This window comes from Haliaeetus leucocephalus, unplaced genomic scaffold (genome assembly GCF_000737465.1).
Source record: "Haliaeetus leucocephalus isolate CR32 unplaced genomic scaffold, Haliaeetus_leucocephalus-4.0 Scaffold953, whole genome shotgun sequence".
In the NCBI taxonomy this organism is placed as follows: domain Eukaryota; kingdom Metazoa; phylum Chordata; class Aves; order Accipitriformes; family Accipitridae; genus Haliaeetus; species Haliaeetus leucocephalus.
The window spans coordinates 843942-867081 of NW_010973389.1; the positions used below are offsets into that span (position 1 = coordinate 843942).

At 40.1% G+C, this 23140-nt stretch overlaps 1 protein-coding gene across 3 annotated transcripts in view; it reads right to left on the reverse strand.

Annotated features, from left to right (window-relative positions):
• Window positions 1–19884, reverse strand: part of AGO2 (argonaute RISC catalytic component 2) — a 65814-nt gene extending 45930 nt beyond the window's left edge. For 2 of the 3 annotated variants that reach the window (XM_010584198.1, XM_010584199.1), the window contains exons 1-2: window positions 19791–19884; window positions 2371–2566 (exon numbers count right to left, since the gene is read on the reverse strand). In XM_010584198.1, coding sequence (XP_010582500.1) covers window positions 2371–2447 — 77 coding nt within the window. In that variant the 5' untranslated portion in view covers window positions 2448–2566; window positions 19791–19884. Of the gene's footprint in view, window positions 1–2370; window positions 2567–19790 lie in introns of those variants that run through there. The other variant, XM_010584200.1, reaches the window with a different exon arrangement.
• Window positions 19885–23140: the final 3256 nt, after the last annotated feature.

Below are 23140 nucleotides of genomic sequence, written 5' to 3' on the forward strand. Positions count from 1 at the left end.
TGTCAACTAGCAGCTCGGAGAGGCTTGACTTGGAAAGGCAATTAACCCAGCATATGGTTAGATATTATAATGATGCAAAAAGCTGAGATGAAACTCTGAATTCATTCAAGAAAAGAATGAAGACCGGTTTAATTGAGTTTCTTTGCTGTGTGACAAGGCTTTAAGACAAGATGTGCCCATTGAAAGAAACTTGCCTGACCTCCTGAGAAGTATGAATAAAACTTGACCCCGTAATTTCTGCCTCAGGTCTGCAATATCTGACTAAACAAGTACATAATTTGGAGGGTGGGAGGAAGGAGGTATTTTTCAACTTTGAGTTAAAGATTGAACAATGGAAAACCCATTCTTTTACTGACCAAGTTCTTCCGATTGTGAGCTACTTTATATAAAAATGAACACTTCCACTTGAGGTTTTCAAGCTTCAAACCACAGTTAGCAATGGTATTTCTCAGCTGTGGGTGGAGATATCTTAATGAAAAGTAAGTTATTTTCTCCATGTGAGGTTAAAAGAAGAGTTATCTACCAATTCACTAATTTCAGCCCTTTGGGACTACTATTCTACCAAGATCATGCAAGCACATCTAGAACTCAGGGCCAACAACTGCAACCGAAGTTCATCTTGAACCTTGTACGAGTCCTAGCTGTCCTTGTGAATTAAACCGAGGGCATCCACAGTGCAGAGCCAAACTCACATTGCCCACTCTGCCTATTTAACTATCCAAATAGATCTGGCCTTCCTGCAACATGCGAAGAATTGTAGCCAGACTGTACCGATTTGGCACAGCAGCACATCATCTCAGCTCTGTGTTTTCCAGTCCTGCTCCAGCTCATGTCTCGTCAGTGTGGAACTTGCATATACACTGTATGCATCCCTGCAGTGGCTCTGCAGGGTCACAGTCCAAGCTATAGCAAGTCCTAGAATAAAACTGCAGAACACAGCTGAGACAGATGAGGGAGTAGCGTAAATGAAAATAAAATCTCCCTCTACCCTTTCTAGAGGTTACAACATATAAAGTAATGATAAAAACTATTTACTGTAAATATACATCTGAATTATATGACCAAAATACTAGAAATGTGTAAGCCAGCTGAAAAAGCTATCATTTAGAATTGGACTACACGTGCATCCTGCATAATCCTATATACATATATATAAGCACACACAAAAATATAGGTATACATGTAGGACTGAAAGGTCACAGCTCACAAAAACCCAGGTGCAGGTGACTGCATGTACATCTACAGGGTAACACATGCACGGATAAGCACTCAAAAGAAGTAGAACACACACTTCATTAAGCGAAAATTAAATTTAACTCTCGACTAGCTTAAAAGTTAAATTTATAATAGATTACCACAGGAAAAAAATGGGACAGCAAAGCATAGAGATGCTGCTTTATGAAAATGCTATCATTACCAACTCTTTAGTCTAACAATGGATAATGCACTCCAGTTTATTAATTCACATTAAGAAAACTTTGGCTTTTGGGTGGCTTTTTGACTCCACACTTTGTTCATGCTCATGACTACATATTCCACCCATGTGACCTTTTTTAACACGGAAAGGTTTTACTCTTGAATATATAAACATGCCATTCCAATCCTCTACAGTCGAGATGTAGGTAGTTATGAAGATGACACTTGTGGTTTCCAGTTAGTGCCAAGTCTTGTTCTCAAGTTTCACTTCTGGCAACACCACTCTTTTTCAAGTCAATGAGGTTGCCACACTGTGACTAATAAGGCACATATGCAAAATGCAAGACCTAATTGCTTGTTTCCTTGGCCAACCGATCCATGTTTTCACCTTGCAATCTGTTTCAGGAGCATATCTTTCCCTTATATAGCATCGACTGATGAGGGATAATTTCTTACCCAATTTAGTCCCTCCACAATCCTCTCACAGCAGCACAAACAAATGGGTTTTGCCTCCCCTTGTCAGTAGGGGAAGGTGGGAAAACAAGCTGGTAACACCAACTCCCTGTTGAAGGGCTTGTCAGCCAATTGCACTCCAATATTTAATCAAGCAATACTAAGAATCATATTTATCAAGTTGGCTTATACTGACCTAGCTCCACTAGAGTCAATACAATTTATCTGTCACCAGTGGCTTTAATCACCAGCATCTTAAGATGCTGACAAGTTCAATCAAAATAAGGGATGATTAGCACTGAAATCTTGGATTGGTACAGAAAGGCTTGGAGAAAAAAAATGCCTTTTCATGGATATGCAAAGTTGGAAGCCATCAGTACAAACAATGACTAAAGAGAGACACATCCTCCAACCCTCAGTGAAGACAGGCACATGGCTCCAGCATTTTCAAAGGAAAACAAGACTGTAAATAAATTGAGGAAAAGCAAAGCACAGTATTACCTGTTAACTCTTCTGGGGCATTTTTCTGGCTTTATATCCAATTCGTAATGGTAGATATCTATTTTAGGAATGTCCATTTCAAAGAAGTTGGCCTGCAGTTTGATTGTTCTCCCAGAAGTGCCAAAATCTGGTCGAGGAGGAGGTTTAAAGGCATATCCCTGTATTGGTGGTGGCAATGGCGGAGGAGGTGCAAGCACTGAAAAAAGAGAAAGCACAAATTAGCCATCAGCTGTAACAAATTGACAGTTAAACAAATTTACAGGCTATTTCACCAATAAAGCACAGCACATTTAAACTGGTAACTCTTTTTAAACAATCCAAAAACTGAAAAAAAAACCCCACCCTATCAGGAGCCCATGAATTTTGATTGTCTTCTTCCCACGCTGGTTCACCATTTGCTGTATTTCCTAGCCCTGATTACTGAACAAAGTCTTCAAATGAGTTGCATTTTCCTATACTACAAGTCAGCTGGGTTGGAATTTGAGCAGCCAAGCAGGCACTGCTGGGAAAGTGAGAACCAGATCTTTGCTGCAGGGAAGAACCTCAATTTCAAAACAGACACTGAAGCGAATCACCTAACCACATTTATTTAAGCAAACACCTATAAAATGGAGTTTCTATCACTTAAACCACCTTTGAGATCACATTTGTATGAGCTGCATGCATCTAAAGCAAATACAATACAGGCATTTCAGCTATATACATTTTGCTCTAATGACCATACCGCACAGCTTGCCAAAGAGGGAAATACAGCACAGGAGCTGTTCCTACACGTTGCACCTCTCTGGAAAAACACTATGTATTAGAATTAAACCATACCCTACTGGTTCCTCTAAACAGAAAGCAAACAGAGCAAATAGTCTACTGCTGCTGTACCGTATTCTTGAGCTCAAATGCCAACCGTAGATCAGACAACATGAAGCAGAAGCATAATAGCTGCTTGCGGTTGTTTCAACCTAGGAAACTCCATTAAAAATTCAGAGAAGTGCATAAGGTACCAACTTGAGTATTCAAAACTCCTGCAGCATCAGTACTCATGTTTTCCGTGGTCTAGAGAATAACAACTTGCAGCAAAATCTTCACATGTGAAATAACCCAGGAGGCTTCTCATTACTTATCTAAGAATCCAGGTGTGGTTTCCTGGGATTATCAAATTCAGTCCTCTGCTAGCACCAGAAACAATACACATCCCTTCACTAGCAGATCAGTCACCACTTTTCCACCCTCACTTTCCCTACTGGAAAGCTGTTCCAGAACTGTGATGCTCTAATGCTCAAAAACATCCTTCCATTTTTATTTATTCATTGTCAGGTTATACTCACTGACCTTCAGATTAAGTAGTCCTTATTGCATTTTTAGATTTAAACCAAGTTCTCATTTAATTCTTAATTTTAGGCTATACTACATCTGTTATTCTCTTCTGATAAACCAGGCTTCATTCTCATCCTTGCAGTCATTTTTCAAGCTAATGCATTTTCACCTCACCTTTCCTGAACAAGACCAAGTGTTATTCCACACGAGGGCCCATCAGGGTCCAGCAGAACCACACTGATGCTTTCATCTCTCAATTGGAAACATTGGGTTAATGAGCCCTAAACTGCATTTGCCTGTTGTACCACTGTCTTATACAGCAGCTCTCAGCCACCCAGTGACCAGTCAGTACTTGCGTGCCTCAGTTGTTTATGACTGATCATCTCCCAGTTCACTGTTAACTCCACACCACATGATCTTTAATGTATCTATTTTTTTAACCCATATCCATTACCCTGCTGCCTTCTGTATGATGCTCAGGACCTCCTTTTTCTGACAATGCCTCCTACACTCTACAACAAAGTTTCATGTACTTATTCCTAACATGCATGCAAAGATCGTTAGTGAAATAATAAACAAGACCATTCACACCGTTAGTAGCATCCTTTCCCCGCTTTACCCTTCAACGCTCCCCATGGGCAGTTTCCAACTCATCAGTATCTCCTTATTTTTACCATTCTACTAGCCCGACTTCCAGCACCCATTTCCCCACATACCAGATATTTCATCAGAATCCATGTAGTTTGGTTTGACTTTGAGAACATGATAGGGGTTATGTTAGTTGTTTTATGTTATTTATTTTTTTTAAATCTTGGGTTCTCATTTGTTTTATGTTTGGGAAGCTTGTTTCAGATCTTCTCTTGCAAACATATTGAGGCATACACCCTCTTGATGTCATGTTACAGAACTTCAATTTGCCTTTTTTTTCCTCCCTTTTACAAACATTGCCATTAAAGTCTGTGATTCTCCAACACTAACTTGATCAATATGTTAAAGACACTTGTTGCTAAAGACTTGCATTTCCATGACCTAAAACTTCAGGGTTTTGTAATAAAAGATTATTCTCTCTCCTTAATTTAAGTACACCAACTCCTTCAGTTTTGCTTTCAGTGGAAATATAGCAATTCTCATTTGAATATTATTCTTATTTATCCATCTTGCCCTTGCAGTGTCAACACCTGTACTGAGAAATGAAGCAAAGTATCTTCTTAGTTTTCACGCAATAGCTCTAGACTCTTATCTATAACCCAGTCCTCACCACAAGCAACCCATCTGCCTCTGCATCTGACCTTTCCTATTTAAATCCCTGAAGGCAAGTTGAAATACTTAGCTGACTCCAATTCTGCTCAACCTTTGGCATTTTTTTTTTTTTTTTTAATTTTAAATTTCTGCACATCTTGACTTCAAAGGCATGGATTTGCCATCTTTTCCCCTACACTTACGGGACCTCTGCTTACTTCAAATATTTTTTCTGAACATGATTAACTCACTCCGGTGGCCCCCGCAGTCACCGTATCATCTTGCTTGGTATGACAAATTCCAAGTTTCTGTGTCATTAAGTGGAAAGAACCGTCTACTGTGGATATGAAAACTAACAAAGTTATTTATAGCATTACCACTACAACTGGAAAGTAACGTAAAAATACTCCCACAAATATTTATACTTGCAATATGACAAAGGTTTCTATTATCCACCTCTAAATCAGATCAGGAGGATGTGCACCAAGCGTCTACCTCTGCTCCACCAGAATATTGTTTACCATCATTTTCCCGAAGAAATCTGGCTCCCACCTATGATTTCAGCCATTGTGTTGCTTAATGCTTTACAGCTCATCACTGTACATATTTTGATTTCCATCTTTCTGTAACAGAACGTTCCCATTTGAAAACCATGTCCTAGCCATTAACATTATTTTATTATTTTTTTTTTCTGTCTTTGCATGATCCCCAGAGCACCACCCATTCGAAAATATTTTCATTTTCTGCCCAGGCTCCTGGCATTTGTATTTTAACATTTCCGTTTCTTGTTATCCACACTCTGCATTCTAGCTGCATTATATATTGCCTTACTACTATTACCTGGTCAACTATTATCTCATCAATATTAAGTATCTCCCTTCTCTTTGCTGTCTATTTTTATGCCTTCTAACATTTCTGTATGTACTGCCACATCCTAATTCCCCTGCCCTTCCTTCTTCTGTGCCAGATTTAGTACATCACGACGAGTTTTCAGAAATTAAAAAAAAACAAAAACAAAAAAACTTACAAGATTTGGAAGTACAAAGGCTAGCATCATTGAGGGTGGAACCCCTCTACAAGCTATTTATGCTGCAAAATTAAGTAATTTTGTAATTAAGTAACACATCCTCCTCCCGCTGTATTAAAATGGCATCATTTATTACTTCACACAGGAGCGTAACAAATCCATATCTATAAGCGTTCAGGGATCAACACAACCACACGTTGCTCAACAACATCGTTACCTTCCTCCACTGGAGTTTTAGTGACAAACAGTAAATAAAAGTGAAGGCATATATTCAGTTTGGAGAATAACATGAAATGCTGAGAGAAGTACAGACTCCTGGGGAAAGATGTGATCACAGTTTTACAACCTGCATGTCTGATGGAGGAAAAAAAATAACCAAGCTGTGCAGAAAGCAGGACTACTACCACCCTGTATTTTCATTTTAAACATACTTTTCAATTATTCTTTTACGATCAAATAAAAGAAATTTTAAAAAAGGAAGCTATTTCTGGCTCAGTTCCCTAGGCAAACTTATTTAGAGCAGGGTGTTGCTTCAAGGAGATAAGTACTGTTTATTAAACAGCAGCACTGACCCGATAAGCAGTCAACCTATATTTTTGCTGCATAAAACAGATACATACGCATTAACTATAGAACTGAGGGATGTAAATTGAACTTCAAGGGAGAAAAACTAAATATTACAACCATTGATCTGAATTCACTTTTTGGACTACTGCCTCAAATTAAGAGTGCAAAATCAAACTATCTTGCGTGAAATCTATTGCAGCAACCAGCTGTGCAGAGTGACAAAATACTGAATTTAGTGAGGATAAGAAAGGATAGAGGCTTACTACTCTTTTCTATCAAAGAAAAAACCATGAGCCTCAAACTTAAAAGATAATTGCTACATTCAAAGTGATTCAGCTGCCCCAACTCCTTGTTGAAGCACTCCTGACTAATTCCCATCACTCGCTCACTTTTAAATGTGACAAAAGCCGTATAAATACAAGAATGCTTCTTAGCACAAAGGTTCCTAGTAAGAAGGCTTTGCAGCGCGATGAGGTGTGTTACAGAGGATATTGCTGGACAGTGGAGCTTGAGGTGACACCCTGCTCAAGGAAACCTGCCAAAATTAATAATACCCCAACACACGTCATTTGCTCCATTCCTGGTTTTCAGAGACTCCTTCATGAACACAGATGATGGTTTTGGAGAGACAGTATTTCAAAGCATTGGAAAATCTACATGCATACCTGGATTTTACTTTTAAAGTGCTGTCAGGGGAAGAATGAATTAGAAGAAAGATGAAAGACTAATAAGACGGAGCACCCGTGTGATAAATATCAGAAGCTCTTCACTCATTTGCTAGATGGTAATATGAATAATGAGAATGTTTCAGCCTTGATATGATGATTGAGACCATCAAGAGCCCCATTTTAAAGGTGTGAATTAAGGTAAGCTAGGTATTGAATAATGAGGTGCCAGTATACTGTCTTTAGGCTTATTTTTATCATGAAAAAAAACAGACTTCCTATTATAATTCATCCAATTTACATAAACTAAATGTTCATAGTTATCAATCATAAGAACTGTAATTTCTACCAAAAAAAAGGAATCTGGAAAAAGACAGATAGTAGAAAAATAACCATCTTGTGGCAGTTTGCTGAAATAAAATTAATAATCAAGCACAATTACTCTGTCAAAAGACAGTGGCAGGGAAAAGGTAGTGGTAGAGGAACTCTGCACAATCACAGAAATGCTGCTTTAAAACAAATACTGAATTTTGCAAATTGAAAACTACTGCAAATGCAAGGCATGCTCCTACTCCAGCATGTTACTGTGGATCAAAACTAGAGATAAGAGAGTGACTCAAGGAGTCAGCTGGCTAAGACTCTCCTAGTATATAAAAGGTGTGAATGAGCCACACTCTTGAATGAGCATGGCTCAGCTCATCTACTCCAAAATCCACACAATTATGTCATGACAATTTTTCAGGACCATTTAATTTATAACCATTTTCCAGACTTAGAGCGTTCATTTCTTTTGTCCTTCATTCTTCATCATTTTTTAAAGCTTAACTGCTGGTCTGCTTCCAGCACCCTGGAAGCACTGCCAGTCAGCACTAAACTTGCACATTGAAGTTTTTTTAGCAAAGAATTATGCAATTTTAATGTGCAGTCAGAGGCCTAATGAGTTACTAAATAAGGGGCCAAACTAGTTGCATCTAAGGGCTTGTCGACACAGGAAATCGCCTGAGCATAATTATACTAGTGTAATTATACAATAAGTTTCCTTGTGTTGCAAGTCCTAACGCATACTTAATAATCAGGTGGTGTTTTCACAACTCAAAGCATGTTTTAGCATTGGGCTAATGCAATCTGTGTTTGTCAATAGGAAGTCTCTCTAAAACGATTTTTCTAAAAATACAGTGTCTAAATGAAACTAAGGTGAAGGCAGGAAGCATTATCTGGAAGCTTCACTTTCAGTAAAGGTTTCTAGTATCAGACAACAGAGCAGCTCTTCTGGATCATGACTACGGGTGTTTCCAGATATTGCTGTGCAATAACAGATACATTTTTCAAAGTATTCTAGATACACTGATTACTTGATACCCAAGTATTTAATAAAAGGAGGCCAAATTTCATGCTAGTATACAGAATTTTAATTCAATATGAAATTCAATTCTCCTGCAGCACTTGATTTAATCCACCTTGCTTGCCAACCACAGCCTTGCAGGCAGCACAGACTATACAACCATTGTGCGTATCCACTGCTGCCTCCAGGTCAGTTACTGATTCCACCACACAGACACAAAGAGGAGACATTGCTCCTTGGAAAAAAGGGGTTTAATAACTTGTCCTCAACTAGTGATCAACTATTTTGCCTCCAGAACTGCAGGAAACAAAAAAAATGACAAATGTGTTCATCATCATCAGGTTAAAAAGAACCAAGACTGGCAAAGGAACAGACACATCTGCTTGAAAGGGCTCTCCAGCAGCTGCTGTAGAGGTGCTCAAGTATCATGAACGTAGAATAATACAGGTTGAATGGGACCAGGTTGACTTGTCCAGTCAAGTTTTTAATATCTTCAAGGACCGAGTTTCCACAACATCTCTTACAATGTGTTCCAGTGTTTGATCACCCCTGTGGTAAAATAAACTTGCCTTACGCTCAACTGGAGTTTCCTGTGTTCCGGCTTCTGTCCATTGCCTCCTGCCCCGTTCTGGTGTACCTGCCACAAGCCTGGCTCTGTCTTCTCCATAGCTTCCCCTTAGGTAGCTGTAGAGAGCCAGATCACCCTTTAGCCTTCTCTTCTTAAGGCTGAACAAACCTGATTCTCTCAGCCTCTCCTGGTGTCATGTGCTCCTTCCCTTAGCCACCTTGGTGGTGGCCTGTCACTGGGCTTGCAAATGCGTAATGGCCCCTTTTGGGAGTGCAGTTTGAAGTGGGAGAGTGGGAGACTTGGAGAGGAGATACCCCATGGTGGGGGAAGCAAGATTTCCACAAATAGTTATTCAAATATCAGTAATAGAGGGAATTCAGAAAGAATGTGGAAAACATCCATTATGAATTCTTAACAGGATCTGCATGGAGTTTTTATGTATTTTATTTACATATATATATGGTCAGAGCAAGAAAAGAAATACAGGGAGTTCAGCCTTTTCTTTTTAGGACCCAACTGAAAAAAAACTTTGGGCAGTCTTCAAGTTTTCTTACAGTCTGGGTTTTATAGAGAAGTTTAACTTTTACACTGGCTTTCTGTTAAGAACTGTTAGAGAAAGATAGGAGAAAGGCTGGCAGTGTTTTCTAGGAGATAAGGAAAACTCAAAGCTGCAGCTCATAGTGCCTTGATATTATGGGGGTAAAGGAATCTATATGGAACCTGTTATGTCTGTCTCTGCTGCTCATTAAACATGTTTTAGAGTATGGAAACAAAAAGTTCTTCAGTCAAGCTATAGCATTGTTGGATTAGATTATGCACAACAAATAAAGGTAACAGACTTATTATCCCCAAGAACTCAACAAACCATGAAGAAAACACTGGAGGAAAGCAGAAAAGATTATGTCATCAGAACTTCAGTTAAAGCTAGTATCTATTACAGCATCCTCTTAGGTATCAACTATCGAAGGTTCTTTACCAAGGTGTCGCTGCCAGATTTAATGAGGTTTTCTGCTAATAATGCATCCTCTAGAAAACCAGTACTTGGTAGAGCCCCGTAAATAACCTGATAACCAATTAAAAGGAATGGAAATAGATAAAGAGCAAAAGGGAAAAACAATTCTTCTTACCTTTTTTATGCAAATAAAGTATATGTAAGACTACTTAGGACAACTCCTTTAACCACTTCTTGAATTCCCAGTATTCCAGTAAGTTGTACAGCATGCAAAGTGGTCACAGGACACATCAAAATCAACTTCTGAAGTTGCTTGTCCTTTTACTTGATAGCAAAGTGAACAGGTAACACTGTTAACAATGCTTTACGACTCTTTATTTGTCCAGAGCCACATTTCTACTTTGAAACAGGTTGCAACTCTAGCTGTATACACCTACGCATGCTTCGGCACATGGGTTTAGTTTGTCACTTGTATCCATCCATTGGGATCACTGGATCTGCAGATCTCCATTTCCTTTTCTTAAAGCTCAAGCTCACCTATTCCTCACTTATCCCTCCGATGTCTGAATGCTGGATTTTTACCATCTTCATGCACCAGAGTGCCTTCCCCCTTTGAACACACACCTGCTCATCTTTCTCTTGCATTCGCCATGAGTTTCCTAGCCACATATCACCCCACAGCTGGTAAACTGCTATTTTCCTGGAATGGCCCCTAAAATGCTATCCACAGTTAGATCACTTGGGGATGGGGTGTCCCTGGTCCCCATCACATTCAGTCTGTTCCCGTACTTCTCTCAAGCACGTGCTCATCCCAGGCCACCACACGTCTCCACTTACACTCATAAGCCAACCCTTTAAGACACTCAGCTCAACTATCTTCTTGCATTCCCCATTTTTTCCACATGTGTTAGATTTCTGTTATTTTTTATCACTCTGACCATATATAAACTGTGCCTGGATCCTGTCAAGGATTCATATATGATGCCTTTCACATAATTTTTGATGGAGCCCCTCTCTAAAGGTTCTTCTGGTCTCTCAGTGAGCAGCTACCACACTTTCTAGCCACAGCACGTTGAGTAAGCTGAGGTGGGCTATCAGAGCTACGGCTGCTTCAATACTGATGAGCAAAAATGAAGGAGCTGTCCTCATATTTGGTCATATTTTAAGTCCCACGTATGACTATTGAGAAGTTTACGGATCCAACTCTGCCAGATTGCTTCTTATTGTTGTAGTAGGAAATTAAATACTTTAACAAGGAGTCAAAGTGTTAGATAAACAGCATTACCTGCAACCCTGTAATCTCATTACATTCAGTAGACCGAATCCAGACGTGATTTTTATTGAATAATTTCACTTTCTGCAAAAGAATTCAAGCAATGTTAACTCTCAAGTCAACCCTTTTATCCAGCAAAAGGTGTCCCTGCCCATGGCAGGCGGGTTGAACTAGATGGTCTTTAAAGGTCCCTTCCAACCCAAATCATTCTATGATTATTTTGTCTGGAATAAATAATCAGTTACAGATCTATAGCTCCCTTGGTTATCCTGGTTACTTTTTGACCTCTGTAAGATAGAGATGTGATCTCTTCATAGTGCCAGAAGTGATATGATCACAGAGACCAGAATCATTCCCAGACACTAATAGTGTGAGCGGGCGTTGCAGTCAGAGATGAAAGGGAGAAACAAGACATCAATCCAGCTTGCTTTGTAAGTTATGACCGCATTTCAAAGAAGATGTGAAATACTACAAGAACAAAATACCAGAGAACCAAAGAGAAAAAGATCAATACTCTAGCAGAAAGCAGCAGGCAAGAAGCTAAGAATGGTTCTTTCTAACCCACAAGCTTCTTCTCAACAATGTCAACTAGCAAAAGACACCAAGTGTTAGTCCTTTCTTTTTCCTCCCACTTTCTTCTTGCAGCCTAGACCTTCAAATTTATCCACCAAATTTTCAAATACTAACAAGCTGCTTCTCACCACTCTACTGGCCACCTGCAGGTAGGGTGAGTGGCAGAAGAGCACCATCAGAGCACACAAGGAGCATACAGAGCGTAAAAACATCTATCCTTACTGTTAAAAAGCCAGGTGGCTTAACCGATCCCTGTATTCAAAACTGTACAAAGCAGAGAAATGCTTTTAATTACAAACTGCATGTTGAGTTAAGTCATGCAAATAGTGAGCCTCATCCAAACAATGGAGGGGATGCTTATGGCTTACCCACAAGTCAGCAACCCAGTTAAATGTGAATTCAATCTACAAAATAACTCCATCTTTAGGCAAACCTCTAATCAATGAAGGGGGAAATGGAGAACATTCTTAGTGTTATTTATCACACTTGACCATAGTGATTCATTCACTTTTCCATACCTTAGAAAACGATGTTGAACTAATTCCCGATGCCTTTTCTAACAATTAGAAAAAAATAATATAATGGTATTTTCTGCATTTGTAAAGAGCAATGCCTCCATTCAATACAATCTCTGTTCTTTGCCACTCCAAAAGGCCTATGTAGTAAATATTCTTATCTTCTGAGAAAAAAAAACACCCACTAGCACCTAGTCCTTCCTTCATGCTGCTACTCCCCTACAGAAGGTAAGACCAGAAATTCTGTATTTGTCATCCCGCATTACCCTTCCCTTTACCTCTTGTTTGCTAAAATGTTGCATTTAGGTTAGGAAAGAAACATGGCTCCCCATCCCTCTGTATTAGTTGACACTTGGAACTGCATAGGTAGGTAGGAAACAGCATAACCCACCCTCCACCGTCTTTACTTTTTAATCTTTTCCCTTTTTTTCCTTTTTTTTTTGTTTGTTCGGTTTGGTTTGGTTTTTTAAGTCACTACAAGGCTAGTAAAGCATGACTTCTTTATACATTAGTACTGACTCTTCCAATAATATTTACTTCAAGGCACAGACTGAAGTTTCCATTAAACTGCTTGGTATGAATATCAGACAAACAAGCACTTGCATTCAGTCCCGAGGAGAGCACACAGAGTCATTCCCGCTTGTGCCAGGTGCAGAACTGAGCTCAGCTAGGGGTAGTTAGCCCCCCCCCCCCGCATTAAATACTTCAACACCTTCTGCACACACAAACTGCCATCAAACACCACCACTAGTACTGTACACCTCACTACGACACTCTATTACCTCTATACCTTGAGACCTCAGTATTTCATAGATTTTTTTTTTTCCCCTTAGAAATAGTAAGAACTGGTGTCTCTATTATAGCTCACAAGCAGACACTGGATAGACTTAGTCACCTGAACCAGAGTCATAGTTCTCAGCTTAATGGTGCTCCCTCAATCTTTCTACCAACACCTTTTCCTTCCCTTCCTCCTCCTTCCCGATCCCCTGCCATTACATCCCATGCCTCTCCTCCGACCTTCTATATTATTAGAGATGTTAATGCCCACATGCACACAAGCTCCACTAAGCTTAACAACATCTAATGGCTTGGGCTTTACTCTGTTGCCCCGGCATGTCTTTCTAGCGTGCTGTGCCTCACCAGCTGGAAACTGGTGCCACAGAGGCCCCAAATCCACGTTCCCTGTGGTATTCACATTGTATACAATTTAATGAAACACAGAAATGATTTGTCCTCAGCTTATTAAAGAAATAAGCTAGGATGGCTGTATTTTGAGCTTTGCAAGCACACACCCCACGAACTTTAGCTAGCAATATTTTTGTGTAAAACCTAAAAATAAAAATTTTAAGTTGTCTTCATGCCCAAGGTATTTTTTTACTTACGAAACTCAACTGTTGAGCTATAACTTAGAAGCAGTCATTCTTTCCTCAAAAAAGAAATCTTTCCCCATACCCACACTGGATTAATCTGCAAAAACATGAATGCTCTCATGGCTTAGTTTCAAAATAGAAAAATTCACAGTTAAGAGCTGAGGTTATGCTGTATTTTATCATTTTAGATAGTGAAAGCAGCTGTAGAAGCATCTTCAACATGCAAGAGATCCAATAATATCTAATGCGGTTTCAAGAGATAGGGCTGTGGTTTTCAGCATCGCTGAAAAGAGGGGTAAAATGCTGGTTCGTAATAATGGAATAACTGAGATATGACAAGAGTGTAGGCTTTCAGCAGAACTCCCCTATGAGAATTATTTTTTTTTCCTATTGTATCTCGGGTTTTTTTCCTCCACCTGCTTCTTGTAAGCAACTTAAGTTCTCATATAAGTTGATACAAACCAAAACTCAGCTGTGGCACTGTGCCACGCCAGTCATGACAGGAACAACATGGGAGGAGACCACAAATAATGGCATTTTCTTATGGGGAGATCCAACTACCCACAGATTTTTTCCTCTGGAAATAATGAATTTAGTAGTGTTACTATCAAAACTTTACTCCATGTGGCACCTAGTCCTGTAAATTTCCATTTTTGGTCTGTGCATTATTTTAAGGATTCTGTGAAAGGTAAGTTTAAAAAACAGGCACATACAAGTTTCCTACAGAGAGGCCTATACCTCCACTGAAATTTTACATTAAAGGGGATTTGCAAGTCAGAAACAATTAGGGAAAAAAAAAAAAACCACTACCATATTCTAATCGCATAACAAGACCCAAACAATAAAGCTTCACTTCCTTGCCCTGGTGGGAAATTTCCTGTTTCTGAATGAAGCTCTCGCTTTTTAAACAACACACCCTTACGCAAATATTCTGAATCCATACAAATTATTCCTAAGCATTCCTTCATTAAACACTGAGGCTCTTCCCAAAAAGAAACATACTGGTTCACCGATGCATTCGTTCTTCTGTATTGTCATTTCTACCTGAACTTGGGTTTCTTCTCTATTTTTACTTTTTTTTTGTCTGTGGTTTGGAGGGTTAGTGGTTTTTTGGGTTTTCTTTTTAAACCTGTATCTCTCATTAGCTTTCTCGCAGAAATACTCAAGTCAGAAGAGCTGAAGTTGACAAGTACTATTGTGTGAGAAACCTTACATTTCACTAGTAGTTAAAAAAAGACAAAAGCACAAACAAGAAAACCCTGCTCTCCCAAAGTCCTCAGACTTGTCCTCCACATGGGAGCAAACGAAGATTTCAGAAACAAAGGAGGAGTATGATGGGGCAAAAGAGCACAACCAACACAGGGATTGATAAAAAAAACAGTAGAAAGGGAGCATTCACTGCAAACCACAAGCTGTATGAAAGGACAATGAAATAAGTTCATTATCAAAGGATAAGTGAAGCCAAGAACACAGCAACATTTAGATAGGAATTTACCCTCCGTATGAATAGATGCCTGTCCTTTAATAGTAAACACTTGCTAAACAAGTTTCAGAAAGTATATAATGAGGCCCCAGTAATAATTATGTTTTAAAGCCTTATTCATCTACATGACAAGTTTAACTTCAAACAATTTTTAGATTGATCTAGCTAAGCCAGTGAAACCTCCCTCTTGGGAATTCTTCTAAAATTGGCTTATTTAAAATAAATCTAAATTAGCACATCCACGCACACTTCCTACTACTAAATTAAAATTTAAATTTCATTATTTTCTCACATTAATAAGCTCTAACATAAATTTCATGACTGAACTAAGAACACAAAAAAACCACCACTAAGACAGAAAGTTCTAAAGCTCCAATCTGTGACACTAGCAGCTCGAACAGAGCCACCCACAGTATCTAATACTGCCTGCCAAGTCAGCTCCTTGTCTGGCCAGAAGAGAGTTACATTTTTTTTTTCCCTAGACTACATACAAAATCATCAACTTGATTCTCCATGAGCAAATCTGCACTGTAAAACTAACATAGTTTCAAAATATATTTTTAAAGCTCCCCAAGGCAACATGCTGAGGTTAGTTTATTCCTGAAAAGACTGAAGAGTTGATTTTTGCTGCACAGTCCCCTTGTTTCACTCACACCCCAACACAGGTTGGAAGTGACATACCAAGACATAAAATTCAGATACTATTAAAACACATAGTCTTCAGACTTATACATACTTTACGGAATTATATGTAATGTGATTGAATTTTTCACACAGGTGAAGAGTTAACATTAAGCATATTCTCCACATTCCAATTATAAAGCAACTTGTACAAGGGAATGCGATCAGGCTGTTGCCAGAACTGTTAAGACAGACATGGGGTCCAGAACAGCATGGATGTATGTAGTTATTCTGTTATCTCTGAAGAGTTAACTATTTTAACACTTCTTTCAAAGATTGAGACTTTCACAACTGCAGAGCTATTGTGGCATATATTAGCGCTGGCACCCATGCCTTAACAACTTCACTTCAGGCCGTAATAAGCTCACATACAACCTAAACTGGTATAAGACAGAACTAGCACTGGAAGAGAAGTCCTGCCTTCACACAGCTGTTCAGCCTGGCCTATGATCCCAAAACTTGTGTTATTGTGAGTGTTCCTGCAGAGAAGCAAAGCAGCTAAAACTAACTAGGAGGGGGCATGAAGGCAAGGAATGAAATGGACTTGGTTTTAGTTTGGATTGCTCTGCCCAACAGTGCACAAGGCAGCCTCCCACGGTAATGCCTGCATGACCATTTCTTTCTGCAGCAGGGCTAGATTAGGCTAGTTTAAGATGAATGTAAAACCACAGGCTGACACATGGACAGCTTTTAAATCTACTTTCAGCAATGAAGAGGGTTTTTTTCAGTTGCCCGTTTAATGAATGTTGAATGGAGACTAAAACCTACAACAAAGACAAAACACAGCTGAGCAGCACTGTCAAAAAATACAACAAACAAATTACAACAGGAGAGAATGAACTACTTGTGCCACATCTGTGTTTAAAAAAAAAAATCAGTTTCACAAACAAAATTTGGCAGCACTGTGGACAGCTCAATGAGAACTGAATTCAAAAGACAACATTGATGGGAGCAAGAGAGAAAAACATCAAAGCCAGCTTTGGATTGACTTGATTATGACATTATCAACAGTACTTTCCCATCTAAATCAAGATGAAATAACACTCATACTAGATTTTTTTATTTAAAAGCACCAAGTTTAGTCTGAAAAGGGAATAGTAAAAGCAAAACAAATTAAAATAGAGAAGTTAAAATGAATTGCACTAACCTATGGTGCTCACTAAACACACTGAAAGACACCAACTATTAAAACAGTCATCATTGTACAAAAATAGGGGCATCACCTCAGCCTGAGCGTTGAAAAACCCACTTCCTGGACAGCACTAAAAAGCCTCTTCGAAGCACCACTTCTTAGAAATGTCTACCAAAGATAACTGTGTACTAACAAATTACAACTCTGGTGTAAAACATGAGATACACTGCGCAAGTCTAGTCTATCTGGGGATGATGCTATTCAGGCCTGTCTTTTACTTTTCCCAATTTTGATAGCATAAAATGGGTAAGGAAATGTTTAAGTTCAACTTTGGGCGTTACAATAAATGGGAAAAGAAAACAAAAAACCCCTTGCACTGAGTTGGAAAACGCTGTACTTCCCTAGTCAAGAGGATAAGAGATGTTTTACATTCTAGTGGGCTGCTTTGTGTGTACATCAGAAAGGATGCATGATACTAAAGCAAAATAATTGGACAATGCATGGAACAGATCCCTACCCACAGCCACTACTGTTAAAACTACGTAATATTTTCCACCAGCTATTTTTTTCTAGTTCATAACTTACCAAAAATAAGATATTGGAGGTTGACTTCTTAATTTTCAAATTTAGTAAGATTTTCTGGTAGTCTGAGTATTAGAAACTGTCACTAAAAATATGACCCAGTATTCCGCTAAAAGTTGAAATAAGGGAGGCAATACACAACAACATTTTGACAAGTCTTATAAGTTTTGTAGCGCTATTGCTGGCACATGCTTAGCCAACAGGAACTTTCATTAGGCATGTAAAGTTCCTAATCAGCGAGAACTGTGTACGTTAGCAAAGTTAATTTAGCAGTTAGAAGTTTACCGCGTTCATCGGCTTGACCCCGCAATTTCTGGAAGGCCAGAAGCATTTAAAAGGGCTGTTTTACAAAATGGAAAAATCTTTTCCTCCTATACTCTTCAAAGTGAGTAGAAGACTAGACCATCATATGATAGTCTAAGACCTATCTTCTCTTACAGAGTTAAAGCATTTAAATCCCTTTCCCACCCTCCTGTGAAATAGCAGAAGACTGGAGACGGTATACAAATTGTGAAAGCGGGACTTTCCTGGAAGTCAGGAAGGTTTCACTGTTCCTCTGTACTTTCTATATACATTACAACACACCACAAAGTATGCATGAGTACACGATTCTGCAAAAGTGAAAAATTTCAAGACAAAGGAAAAATAAGTGTACAAAATCCTATGTAACTGCAGAGTCAGTAGGAGAATCACTGCTGAAAAAAGTGTTTCACTTTTCATATAGCAAATAGTATAATTCAGTTCACAGAGGAAAGGAGAAAGTTTGGTTCACACGTATGACAACATCAATCATCTTTCATCAAATGACTACCTCCTTTTTAAGCCACCTTAAGACTACATAGCTAGCTGAAGCAACATAATAATACGCAATCTTTTTCTTCCTTAGGAAAACATACTGGCCATGACAACAATATGCTTGAAAAAGTTAGGCTGCGTTTTGTAGGTTGTAACGTTGTCAAATGCAATTTAAATTTAAGGAAAAATTCTCATGCAAAAGGGAGGAGAGCTGAAGCCGTACATTAAGTTCTCATTTCCTTTTGTATATATGGCGCTTACAATGAATTTCAACATAATTTACTGTCTAAAATTAAGCCAAAGAAACTGGGCAACTGTGATACCAGTAGAGCTAGCACAGTAATAACAGGTCCAGATCCATCTCCAAAAGAATACAAAAAGCCCTTCTAAGAAGAGAAGGGCAGACCCTTGACAAGAGGTACACCGGAGTTCTTTCTGCTGCTGGGGCGCAAGCTAAGAGGATGCTGGTGGAGTTAAATTCCACGAGATGACGATGTTGCCATTTCTACCACCCAAAGTAAGGCATGAGCACACCCTTCCCTGCACCCCATTTTAGGACTAAAGAGTCCTAAAGAGAATCAACATCCAACCACTGTGTATCTTCAAGAAAATATATGGGAGTTAAAAACAAGTACCCACACTGAAAACCAAGAAAGACTTAGAACTTTCAAGAGTCTGTTAACAATTTTAAAGAGGTAACTTACAACTAAACAAGAAGTAAGAAAATAACCTCAGTTTTACTAGTTTGATAGAGGGCTCAAAGTTGTTTCTTGTGCTAGGAAAAAAAAAGGTTATATTTTACATGCAAAGCCATATCCCCCTTCACAAAGACACTCTTTTTCAGACAACTGCTGCTTCAACAATGAATTAAGACCTTGAGTAGCAGGCAAAAATCAAATATCCTTTCAAAGAATAAAATGAGATCTATAGCATGCAAAGTTTAGAATTTATAAATATATGAATACCAAGCAGAGTAAGTTACAGAAGTTTATGCAACTTTTAATCAGTTCTTTAAACTGAACAACAGTATTTTTATTATGCCACTTTGACATTTCTCTGTCCTTCTAGAAAAAGATATACCAAAATGTAGCAGTATTAAACTTATTTTTCTTAAAAACAAAAACCTCTCATTTTCAGATTTTTTACTTTTCAGTTTCTTGAAGGCAAAGAAAAAAAGTGTACGGGTGCAATGTTAGAGCAAATTCAACACCAAGTCAAGAACTCAAACACTATTTGGGAAAAAGCAACAGGGATCATAGGTTTCCTAACCATGAAAACAGTGATTTCATGATATCCCCCTCTTGTATTAAAAAAAAAAAAAAAAAAATTTTTAAAAAAATCTTACCCCTGATGCAACAGCATGTTTAAACAAAGTTTCCACGTTCAGCAGCAATTTTTTGAAATTAGTCAGATACGGCCTCCTAACTTGCTTTATACTGTTTCCAGAAAAAGAATTAAGATTAAAATAGCAAACCCTGTGGCAAATTGAGCGATTACATTGGCAGGAGGCCAGCACCACAGGCACCCTCAGAACGGGGGTGGCTGCGGCGTCCAGTCTGGCGACGGGAGCTGTAAGAGCAAAGTAGCTTGTATGCATCAGCAACGTTCAGAGAAGCAAACGGCGGCAAGATCTAAGTTACAGGAGATATGAATGGAGCATTTAAGCGGTGTCAAGGATGTGCTGACAGACATGTAGAGGCTGGAGCTCTTGTGCATTCACAGCAGCTGCAGCTTGGTGAATGGCTGTAAACCACACTTCTTCCTCACTCCTCTGAACAGGATTTCAGTGTACATTCATTTTATAGGTATCAGACTGACGTATGTAAGGGGACTTTCACTGGCAGCTCGCAGGCTACACATACCCTTACACAAGACAACTAAGGATCCTGCTGACAGTCCCTGTTTCCAGACTAGTTCACAGTACAGTCCCACTCTCTTGAAAAAAAAACTCTACTCAAATGCCCTGCTTTATGATTAGGTGTGGAGCAGGAAGCTGTTTGTACTTCTAGAAGCCACTGCGCTGCTAAGGCTCTCTGTGGATGATTTCACAGGAAGGAAACAGAGAGCCTCACGATGTGGAGAACAACTTGCAGCTCACTGTCATGGTTTAACCCCAGCTGGCAACTAAGCACCACGCAACCATTTGCTTACTCCCCCCACTCAGTGGGATGGGGGAGAGAATAAAAAAAAAAAAGTAAAACTTGTGGGTTGAGATAAAGACAGTTTAATAGGACAGAAAGGAAGAAAGTAATAATGATAATAATATGACAGTAATAATAATAAAAGAGTTGGAATATACAAAACAAGTGATGCACAATGCAATTGCTCACCACTCGCCAACCGATGCCCAGTTAGCTCCTGAGCGGTGATCCACCATCCCCAGCCAACTCCCCCCAGTTTTTAGTGGCCATGATGTCATATAGTATGGAATATTCCTTTGGACAGTTTGGGTCAGCTGTCCCAGCTGTGTCCCCTCCCAACTTCTTGTGCCCCTCCAGCCTCCTTGCTGGCTGGGCATGAGAAGCTGAAAAATCCTTGACTTAATCTAAGCACTACTTAGCAACAACTGAAAACATCAGTGTGTTATCAACATTATTCTGGTACTAAATCCAAAACATAACACTGCACCAGCTACTAGAAAGGAAATTAACTCTATCCCAGCCAAATGAGGACATTTGTACCTCAGAACACACACCATCACTCCCCAGCTCTGTGCAGGGGGGAAAGGGCTGAGCCACAGAGATAAACTAGGAAGTAAACAAGACAGAAGATGAACTTGGCCGGAGGGAGCAGAATATCAGGAGCCTGAGACACACATCAGTAACATGTAGCAACCCAGGACTCAGTAAAAGTATGGTGTTTGTTCTATCAAGAGCCTAAGGTGAAGAGAGGGCTGTTCTGGTAAGGGGAAAAAACCCTTAAACACTGAACGTGGGTCCCTGAGGGTAAACAGCAGCCACCAATGCCGGTGCTGCGGAAGTAATATAATTTTGAGTGAAACGGAGAGCGGCAGGATCAGACAGAGAGCAAATAAAGGAAGATAAAGAGACTCCCACAGGTAAAACTACTCTCAGCATATACCCTGGCAATACTCTCAATGATTTAGCTCCTTATATATAGCTTCAAAAAAGATGCGTCAATAGGAGGTGAACGTAACAGCCTTAGATACAACACCACAATCTGAGCACCAGTATTACCTGTAAACTGAAAGTATACCTGTACCTGAGCAAAAGAACCTGACACTAGAAGCTACCAAATGATTACATCAATAGTTATACGGAGTTATTGGTACTGAAATGTGCAAATGGTGTTATACATGAAAGCAAAATCTTGAACATCAGTCTGGATACACACAGCTGCAGAGACCTATCTTCCTGGTGCATCTAGTAAAAGCCTTTGTGCACTGCAGAAAGAAAAGCAAGAAAGTAAAAACAGAAGAGCTGTACTCTAAGAGGAAAACAATCATCCTGATTGTCTTTCTTGATTCTTGTCCTTTCAAGAGAACCAAATCAGAGAAAAAAAGAGAAGCCAGCACCTAACAGTGGATCCTAAGATATGAATACTCTTACAGTAGAAGCATCTGTAAGAGAAGCAGTAACAGACATCTCAGCTACAGGTCCTGTATTTCACTACACTGTTCTTCGCCAGATTACCCCTCTACGGGAAAAGAATTTATGCAAAACTGTTGAGAACAGTAATATAAAATAAAGTTCCACTTATTTGGAAACTTTTCCAGAAGAAAACTAGGTACCAGTCACCCAAATATCATAGTCTGCACATAAGAATTCTCACCACAGAAACAGCCTGACACTAAAAAGAAAAAAACACTGTCCCATATTAACTGCACAAACTCCCAATGTATTAACCTATCTTTCCCCTAAATAATATTAAATGACCCTGAGCGAGTCGGTAACTTTTTTCCACATTCATCTCTCCTTTGCTCCCAGATTTCATTACACGACAAAGCCCGAAGACATCTAACGAAGCCGAAAACCTCTTCCAGCCCCTACCCGACATCTGGATACGGTTTACCTACATCTAAACAACACACACTAGCGAAGCGCCGCCGCTGACAAACACGCTGTTAGCAAAACACGGCCACAAGCGGCCTGAACTTCTGCGCACGGCGAGACGGGTATCCCAGGCTAGCCCAGGAGGATGCAGCCTCTAACGAGGATCTGGGAGGGAAGGAAATGGAGACCCCAGTCCATACCGCACTGCCAGCAGGAGGCTGAGTTGGCAGGAACAGCCGAGCGCTGGCCTGGGGAAGGCAGCACGTAGCGCACAGCCCGAGGGGACACCCCGGGGACTGGCCGGCGGCGGGGAAGGGGCGGGGGGGGGAAGATCTCTGTCGTCTCCCACCGCCCCAGCAGCCACCGGTAGCAGCTACCACAGCCCCCGTGAGAGGACCTCTCGCCCCGTGAGAGGGGAGCAGCCTCCTCGCCTCGCCCTCCCCTCCTTCCCCGTCGCCTCGGGGTTCGCCTTTCCCCCCCCCCACCCCCCCTCAGGTCGGGGCCAGCCTCCCGCCGCAGCAGAGGGAGGGGAGAGGAGGACAGGGGAAGGCGACCCTCCCCTAAAAGGGGCCTCCGGACACGCAGGCTCGCTCGCCGCCCTCCCCGAGGTGGCGGCAGCGGCCTGACCCCTCCTTCCCACGCGAGCGCGGCCGGCCGCGGCCTCAGCCAGGCCCGAGCCGGG